Genomic DNA, 9,817 nt, shown 5'->3' on the forward strand with positions numbered 1-9,817 from the left:
AGAAGAATGTTTTCACATTCATCTGCTAAAAGTGGAAAGTTTCTCTGTGCTCATTGAACATCTGATTTTAAGGGGCGGGGCCTACCATCGGGATTTGTGGCATTACAAACAAAGTAAGCAACTTGTATAGTGTGATGTAGAAACCAGTGCACATATACTGGCAAGATAGCAAAGAACTTGGTTCATATCCATGATCCCCAGAGAAAGGTTACTACTGATTTTGGTGATCACCTGACCTTTCCTCTAGTGTCTGCTTCTAGTCCTGGCCAAGTTTTCAACTTGTTCCAACAATAATGGAACCAATGAAATTTTGAGGACATGTTAAGTTCTCCGGAACTTCTCCTAAGCAAGGCCCCCCTTTTTCACAGTAGCCATTTTGGAACTGAACTTGATTAGTATCATTGGCAACAGCTGTGTTTATTCTGCTATTACATTTTAAAATGGCTGTTGTGAAAAAGGTCTGTAGCTAAACTGTGAGTATCTTGGGTGTCCCATTCAGCATTATATCATGGGGTGGAATGAACGGTAGAGCTGTAACAGTAACAGATTACTGTAGTACACTAACATTCACATTAGGCCTGGGTATCAATCCTCAGTAGCTGTTGAGTATTGACTGAATTGTGTATGTGATCCAACTATATACACAAAACATTCCAGGACAACCAGGCCTAATAAAAGTCTGCACATGGACCTTTAATTTTGTGTTGATTCTGGCGGCCCCTGTGGACAAAAGTGGTAGTGTTTCTACTGCCTTGTTTCCTTGATTTCAAGGGAATCTGACCCAGTGACAGACATTAAAAACTATATGAAAATAGTCAGTCTTCTCCCTGATGTTTTGTTGTTTGTTCATAACCAGTTAAAAACTCCTTGTAGTAGGTTTAATAACCACTGGGTTGCTAAATAGCTCAGTTCCTCTATTACTTCTTCTAAGTTACTAACTTAAGACACTAATAAAATTAACACCATGCCAAATCTTCTCAGATATCCCTCTGTCCTCTATTTCATATTTAGCTATATGTGCTGCTAGTAGACCAGTCATGCAGCTGCAAAACCATCATACCGTCAGGGAGCACAGTGAGCTGGTTGGCCTTGCTGAATGTGCTCTTGGTGCTGATGTCCATGTTGATGGTGGTGAAGCAGAAGTAGTTCCCAGTGTCATTGGGCTCTGCTTTGGCCACATACAAGTTCCCCGATACCTGGGACACGAACCAGCGGCCATCGTCCTTCTTGATGAAGTTGGGAAATTCGTTGATTAGCCAGCGATAGGAGAGAGCTAAAGAGAGGAAAGGTCGGTGCAAATCATGTTATTTAGCCATCATGCCATCCTGCTAGTGCTCAGATTTCAGTATTAAAACAGTCAGCAGAGTCACCCTTATTTCAAAGGTTAATAACTTCTTATTTAAAACACCGACCTGCTATCCCCCTTTATTACCTGCTGCTGGTTTTATGACAGTTCTCAGTGAAAGAAAACTATATGGAAGTGAAAATAATTTTCCAGCTGACAGCACATTGCATTCTATGGTATTTAACAGTTTCTTTCATTTTCCAGGTGGTTTAAAATACTAAATATCGAGTTGGACTGTTTATTTGCAATGATCAATATGATAGAAATCATAATACAGGGGTTACAATTCAATATACTGCCATATATTGTGATTAAAAAATATATATAATTTCAGGAAAACTGTCATAGAATAAAGAACACGCCACCAAATAAAGTCCCTGTGACATCGAACATCCTAGTCCTCAACATTGCTATGTAGGATTTAGAAGTTCAAACACAAAAATCAATACAGTGCATTTGAGAATTGAGACAATATCACAAAACAAAATATTGCGATACTCGTGTAAAGTGTATCGCTATTTTTTAACACCCCTAATAACTAGTCTGATATGTGTTTGGTTTTCCAGGACACGTAGTAACCTTGCAATACAGTGGATACCTGGGTAATGTGGTGGGGGCTGGCAGGCCAGGAAAGTTCCTATGCCCTCATATGCTGTTTGAGGACTCCTGCTGTCCGGAGGGAAGTCATTGAGGTCTGGAGAAAAAGAGCAAGTAATGGAAAAAAAGATTATTGTAACAGAAGCAGCCATAATAGACAGTTGATAGTAAGTACAGTTGTGGAGATATAGATGTCTTCTATCTCCGCCACAGAGACCCACTCAGGCAGCTCAAACAGGTCAAAAGGTTGAAAGGCCTTATTTTCTCACTCACAGCCAAATTTTAGGTTAGCTGCTCGGCTGATGATGGTGCCACAGCGGTTGATGGCCAGACACTGATAAGAGCCTGTGTCACGAATAGATTCGGGGCTGCTGATCACTAGATTTCCGGCCACCAGGGTGTAGCGCAGGTCCAAACCCAGCGGGACCTCTGTGCCATTCACAAGCCATCTGCAAGACAAACGTATATCAGACGTATATATCACAACTTGTAAACTCGGGTATGTTTTGTGTAACTTCCACAAGGTTTCCCCTGGTTTTTACCGATTTGTCAATTTTAATGGAACTCAGGAGTAGACTTGTAAATTTTCCCAAAGTTCCAGAATGTGACATTAGCTTTGGTCTCAATGAGCTTAATCTTTGTGATGAAGCTCAGTCCTCTTTGAATCAAAGAAGAGACACAACACAGCCTGTGTGTGTGTGTGTGTGCGCGCGCGTGTGTGTGTGTGTATGTTACCCACCTGTAGGAAGCAGCTGGACTGGCTCTGGCCTGACAGCTCAGGGTCACCTTGCCTTCAATCAGGCCCTCTGGGTAAATTAAACTGCTTGGCTGTTCTTCAAACACGGGCCCGCTGTCATGCCCCGATACACACACGTCACCACCTGGAAACAAAATTTTTAACAACACACTAATCACACACAAAACACTGTGCCAGACACTTCCCAATGGTGAGGAACTACAGTTGTGTCCTGACAATTTACAGTCTTTTTCAGTGCTTGAATTGGACCAAAAAAGTTGCCTACCCTAATTCAGCACAACTCTAAACCTAAACACAACATAAGTCTTACCCTAATTCTTTTGATGTTTTTAGTTTTTATTTTAAGTGCTGTTTTCATAGCATTAAGTTACCACAGAGATGCAGTCCCACATCCATTTAGTTAGTACCTCAAAAAACAGTTTTAGAAATACCGGGGTCCAAAAGGTGACTTGCTAGGGGGGCTTTGGGGCATCAAAGTATCAATTAGTTATTTTTAGGCAATTATTTCACAACTTTTATTGTGTTATTGGGAGAAAAAATACTGAGGTCCATACTTTGGTGACCTCAATGGTGGGTACGCCCATACTCTACAGATGTGGCAGTACAGAAGTAAGGGTACTCATGTGGACAAAAAGCAGAAGTGCCAGTACTGATGTGTACTGGACCATTTCAGAAACTGGTCTTTTCTATGTTTTAACCATATTTATCAAGGTTTTGTACTCCCTGACTTCTGACTTACACCCAAGATTTGACAATCTTACCTTGGTCTGTGTAGTTTCCTGTCACTTACTGTGCGTCAAATACGGGTATAGATACAATATATATAAAAATGTACAGTATATATACCATTGCAACAAACATGAATGTGGATAAAAGGAAAGTAAAATATAAATATATATACAACATTTAGGTTTCCACAGAACTATGTAATGATTCTAAATGGATATATGGGTCCAGGATCAAATAGTATTGTTGAAATAGTCTTCATGATGTTCTTCAGTACAGTGTGTTAGTGTGATTGTAAGTGTGAAAAGCTACAGTGTTCCTTTATTCTGTAATGCTTTATGGCCCAAAAAGGAATAACCCTACCCCATAGTCTATGATAACTGGTTTCAAATGCAGGTCTAATGGAAGATGGAAGAAGTGCATTTTTTAAGAGTGTAATCAGGTAAAGTCAGGCAGTTTCAGGATACAAGGATTACAAAATGTAATTGACTAAAATACCACATAAGTACCGCACATTTTCCTTAAGAATATTTCCTTCTGCTTTTTTGTCTCTTTCTTTATCTACATACAAAATTAGACCAGACACCATAAAATGTCCGTTGGTAATTTTAACCATTCCTCAAAAACAAGCATTGTCTAGCACTTACAATGTCAGAGAGCAATCCTTGAACCACTAATAAATTGGTTAAAAAAAACTTTTCTCTGGATGTACCTGGTGGTAGGAGAGATTCTGGTAATGGCTTATGCAACCACTCTACAATACATAGGTTTCCAGAAAGGAGCTGCAGTCTATCTTTCAAGCCAGACGTACAGAGCATTATTGTCTGCAGGAGTAAAACTGACCACAGACACACTGAGGAGACAGCTTAATCATTACACAATACCTTCACTCAGCATGGACACTGCACCAGCAGCAAATGGCATAAAATATACAATGCTACAAACACAGAATGTAAGTTTTCCTTGTTTGATGTAAAGTTGGAAAAGCAGTTCTTGGACTGTTTAAGCTTAGTTTAGCTTAGATATCTACAGTGTTTAAAGTTTTAAAGTGATGGCTGATATATTCCTGAAAGATATCCCTATGCTACAGCTTTGAGGTATCAATATATTGTTATACTCGTTGGTTTCATTTATGTGTTTGAGTACAAGTATGATGCTTTGGAAATAATTGAGAATTTAATAAATTTTTCTTTGAACTTAAGAGCAGATAAGCTGAGAAAAAAAAATCTAAGTCACATTCAGTGTGGGTGACAAAATTATGCATTTCAGTGGCATATCAGGACATTTCAGAAATTCTGCTGGGACTGCCCAAGGCCCAGTAACAATGAGTTTTTAACCTGAGTTGTATTTCTGTTGAAGGATGGAGGAGGACAGAAGGAAAGGGTGAGAGTAAATCTGTTCTCTCAACACTAAACAAACAACACTAAAATTCTTGTTCTTGAATCTGTATAATTTTTCTGTCAAAAGTTGGCAAAAGTGAACTCTGCACAACCCTGCAGGAAGCCATATTTCTGGATTCTGCTCTTGGTCAAACAGACCTGCAGCTATGTTGCAGCTACCATCCATGTCACAAACAGGGAGCAGAGGAGACATATAGGTGGAGACAGCAATGTAACATGGTCTCTGCCCAAATGGCTGATGCACAAAAATGTCAAGACAGTTCAAAATAAGAAACTACAGGGATGCAGGGTTTCTGCAGACACAGACACAACTACACAATTCTAGTGGGTTTGATTGAGAAGAATTGTTTTTGTATGAGTCTGGAAGTTATTTATTCCGTGTTTTGAATCATTCAGAATCATTACCACTTTTTGACGACCTCGGCCTGAACTAACAACTACAAGTCGTGTGTAAAGTGTGTAAAATCTTCGGGGGGACAGGCTAATAGTATTTTTAATACAGGTGGATGGTAAACTTTTGGTCTTTTCAGTACTTTCTGCAAGTATATTCTGCAGTGTGTGAATGTTCTTTGAGCAGATGGTGAGTTAAACTATGTACACTTGCACAGACTAACTGTTAGGTATAATGTGTATTGATTTTAATGGGCAGCCACAATTTGAAAGAAACTTCTTTCTTCCCTCAAATATTGCATCTGGCTTTTTGCCAGAGGGCAAAAAAGCAACTTCCAAGACCTTGTGAGTGTGTACAGAGCAATGTTTTTTCCAGTGTGTGTATATATAGCTTTGTCAGAGCACACATACACACACGCTAAAATATCTGTGATAGAACACTGACTAACTTGTTAACTTTAGTTAGACACTATGTCACCTCAGTAGTGCAGCTTGATGATGGCTACAGCTGCTACAGCAATAATTTGAAGCCTTACCCGGCTTCACTGCATCCACGTATCAGTTCATGTTGTGCAGATATTAATTTAAACAGTGCGGACAGATTCCACATTTATGTCTGTGTGAGCATTCATATTATTGAGCTTACCACTGATTACAATGAACAGCATTATTGTCTGCATTGTATTGTGAGCCCGGGGGTACTGAGCATGCGTTAAGTGCACCCTTCACCACAGAGGTTGTTAATTCCAACAAAAACTCAACACGATAACCATTTATCATTCATCACATTGGTGTATTTCAATGCTAAGGCCCGATGGAGAAAAAGGAAAAGGGTCTTCTTGAAGAAAATGTAATCCCGTCCACCCGCTGTCTAAAACCACAGCCATGAAATTTTAAACAGGCCCTAAAGGCCCCCAGATTTACCACACCCACACATTTAACTCATTCTCTGTCTCTCTCTCTCTGTCTAGTTCTGTGAACTGTGTTGAGATTCAAAATATAATGTTTTAAATCTCATATAACCTTTAAAGAAAGAATAAAAAAGGTCAGAACTAACAGAACTGTGATTTTTTGAACAAGTGAATCTAAACCTGTTTGTTCAACAAGCTGAGATGCAACACAATACACGTGTTTCCTCAACGAAAGAGACATTAGAAAGAAAGCTAATGTGGGTCTCAACTCAAGGTCAATGTGTTGAGATGTGTCTCATCTCTGACCATCATTTAATGATTTGACTGGTTACATGCAAAGGTGTTTTACTTTTAGTCCCAATCTAAACCCCAAGTTCCAATCTTAAACTACCCTTAACTACCCTTTAACTCTTTCTTGGGTTAAAACTAAACCTGGTTCTGATGTTAATCATCAACACCAACATTTACTCTTACTTTGTGTATTACAGTGGAACTTACCAGCAGCTTCCTTCAGGGCCACTGAGTTGAGGACAAGCAGCCACAGTAAGCGCTTCATCATCTGGATCCAGCTGGATTACAGCAGGATAACAAACAGATCAGGAGCAGATGGAATCAAAACCTGTTCTCACAGAAAGAAGAGGCATCCAATCCGGGTCTGTTCAGAAAAAAGAAAAAGATTGCTTACATGAACAAAATATCTCTATGGAGGAATTGAATTAATTAGCTTAAAGACATTTAAACAATTCGCCATGTCTTCTTTATTAAGAAGATTTATATGCCCTTTATATGCCCTAATAATTTAATAACCTACCTATGTTCATAGTAACATACATGCATACAGGTGCAGTGTGTAGGATTTAAAGAAAACATACCTATGATTATTATATTCAATTTCTAACAATAGATCCTCCTAAATGTTACACACTGAACCTTTAAAATTGCGAGTAAAGATTAGGGTACACCAGGGGGAAGCATCCCATAATTAAGCATACGGTAGGCCAGCAACATTGGGGTGGCTGTGGCTCAGAGGCCAGAGCGGGTTGTCCCCCAATCGGAAGGTTGTTGGTTCGATCCCGGCTCCTCCTGCCACGTGTTGAAGTATCCTTGAGCAAGACACTAAATCCCAAATTGCTCCCGATGCCATAGGCATCGGTGTCGTGAATGTGTATGAATGAGTTAGTTTCTGTTCGATGGACTTTGTCATCGCTGTGTGAATGTCTGTGAAAGGGTGAATGGTGGCACGTAGTGTAAAAGTGCTTTGAGTGGTCGGAAGACTAGAAAGGCGCTATACAAGTACAGGTCCATTTTTTATTTATTTTTTTCATTGGTGGTAAACGCGAAGAATTCAGTCCATGCACTATTAAATTCACTAAGACATTTCTTTTTTTTAAACTCAAGACTAGTAGCCACTACTATTAGAGGTTTGGCAAAGTCAAAATTTTTTGAAAAAATATAGATGTAATCATTCCCGAAATCCACAGCATATTTTCATCTAATGAAACATTCTGCTTCAGTCCATACCTGTTGAAGTTCAACCTTTCAAAAACAACATTTTCACAACAGTCAAATAAATAGTTTGCACTCCTACTTGGGAGGCAAACACCTGTAATTAATCAATGAATCATTTTTTTTTTCAAAAAGAGGATTATTTTCAATAGAAATTATTGTGAAAAAATGTTGTGTACAGCCCTAGACTGTTGTCTAGGGCTTAATACATATATGCAACTATCAGTCTTGCTACCTCCACCTTGCACCAGAACTTGATAATAGGGCTGTGTATTGGCAAGAATCCAGCGATTAGATACGCATCACGATACAGGGGTTACGATTCAATATATTGTGACACTAACTTTAAGAAAACTAATTTAAACACAAAATCTATAGTGTTTTTGAGAATGGATACAATATCAAAAAAAAAATAAAACTAAAATACTTGATATTTTCCTACAACCCTACTAAATCAAACCTTTCAAACTGGTCTCTAAATACATTTGTTAAGATTAGACAGAGAAATTAAACTCATCTTTTTATTTTGCTTATAATTTAAAATATGAGGTATTAAATTGTGGTCAAGTTCTCATTGTAAAACTTTACTCAAAGATCTGAATGCAAACTGAGGACACTAAGAGAACAAAAACAATGCTAAGAAGAGATGAAGAGCTGAGGAGAATGATGCACTAATGCTACAGCTAAAGAAGGTGCAGATTTGAACATGAATTTATGTCATACAATCCCGCCTTTAGAGTTACCACCACAAAGTCACTTTTTCTCTGCCTCAAGACATATTTAGAGTTAGTAAGGAAAGCGATAAAATGAAAATATTCTATGTGTGATGTAGCAACACAACACACCACTGCATTTATTATTTTCTTCGGGGGAAAAAGTTCCCCTCACAGTCAGTTTTTCAGCAGCAAAACCTTCCTGAAGACGAATGAAAAACAGAACCATTTCCCTTCTGAATTCCTGTCAAGCTGTAGTTTCTTTCAGCTCTGGACATTTACTTGTGATAGCAGACAGAATCTCTGTGGCCAATCCCCGTGGGCTAAGTGTAAGCCTGGATCAGACGGGGCCTGATTTGCTGTCCTCCCAGTGCCCACCTATCTGTTTTCTCTGTCTGTGTCTAATAGGAAGCAGAAACACAGCCTGGGATAACAGTAAGAAAGCAGCTCTTGCCTTTGGAGAAGGTTGCCCCCGAGCAGTCCTCCAGCTTCACTACCTGCTAATAAAAGTCTCAGGTTTGTCTGCTTTAGTGTGGAGAAAAATATGAAAACAGTGGTACTTTTCCTTAAGGCTGGTTCGAACATCACTGACTAATAGTATCACAGCAGCCATGTTGACTGAAGTGGCCTGAGTGTCCTGTCCACCACTGAGAAACTCATCTAATGCTAATCTAATACTCGCTAATAAAATAAAATACACAAAATGTATTGAATGTATATTCGACTAAAAAACTACACCTACAACGGAGCCAATGGTGATCTGACCGGCAGGGTAATCAACAAACATAGTGTACTGCTTCAAAGCTTTTTTTAAGACATCTGAAGATGCTGCTTAGCTGTCCTCATCTCACAACATTGAGGTGCTGAGGGACACTTAAAGACAGCAGAAGCAATAAAAACCCAAAATGGCTCCTCACATTCACAATTAAACTGTGGGACACACTTGGTATCAGTCAACAATGCGTCTCTCTCTCTCTCTCTCTGTCACCTTCATGCTCCATAAAGGAGTACGACCGCCCAAGGCCATGCAGCTTTTTTTCGATATGTGGACATCTGCTGATGGAACACACACTCCCTCGAGGACCACACACACACTAGGGCAGCACGATATCATTTAAATAAAGGAAAAATATATGTAAAGGCTGGGTGGTTGAAGGTCAACCTTGAGGGACACTAATTATTTGTGGAGGATAATGCTCTGCATGTGAGTCCACAAAGTAAGCTGTGAGAGGATGATAGATTGTGTGCATGTAGATGTAGGTGTATGTAAACCAGGTTACTTTGAAAAGTCACGTTAGACAGGAAATTACAAAGCTATTTTGGAAGAATAAAATGTATTTTAGTAATACAAGACATTGCTCCTTGTTGTTATTTTTTAGAGCAACCTATATAGACAATATATATAATGGACAGAGCTTCTGTGTCTGGAGTGAAGCCACCATGGAAGTATCTTAAACCTGCATTCTATGTAA

The 9,817-nt window shown here is 39.1% G+C and overlaps 1 protein-coding gene across 1 annotated transcript in view; it reads right to left on the reverse strand.

Annotated features, from left to right (window-relative positions):
• The window catches only part of cntn2 (contactin 2), a 46,713-nt gene that overhangs the window by 23,139 nt on the left and 13,757 nt on the right, over window positions 1–9,817 (reverse strand). Inside the window, exons 2-6 of the mRNA XM_035661667.1 lie at window positions 6,625–6,781; window positions 2,682–2,823; window positions 2,216–2,391; window positions 1,944–2,039; window positions 1,061–1,273 (exon numbers count right to left, since the gene is read on the reverse strand). Of these exons, the coding sequence (XP_035517560.1) occupies window positions 1,061–1,273; window positions 1,944–2,039; window positions 2,216–2,391; window positions 2,682–2,823; window positions 6,625–6,685 (688 nt within the window). The 5' untranslated portion in view covers window positions 6,686–6,781. The remainder of the gene's footprint in view (window positions 1–1,060; window positions 1,274–1,943; window positions 2,040–2,215; window positions 2,392–2,681; window positions 2,824–6,624; window positions 6,782–9,817) is intronic.

This window comes from Morone saxatilis, unplaced genomic scaffold (assembly GCF_004916995.1).
Source record: "Morone saxatilis isolate NCDOM2014 unplaced genomic scaffold, NCSU_SB_2.0 Contig18, whole genome shotgun sequence".
Taxonomy (NCBI): domain Eukaryota; kingdom Metazoa; phylum Chordata; class Actinopteri; family Moronidae; genus Morone; species Morone saxatilis.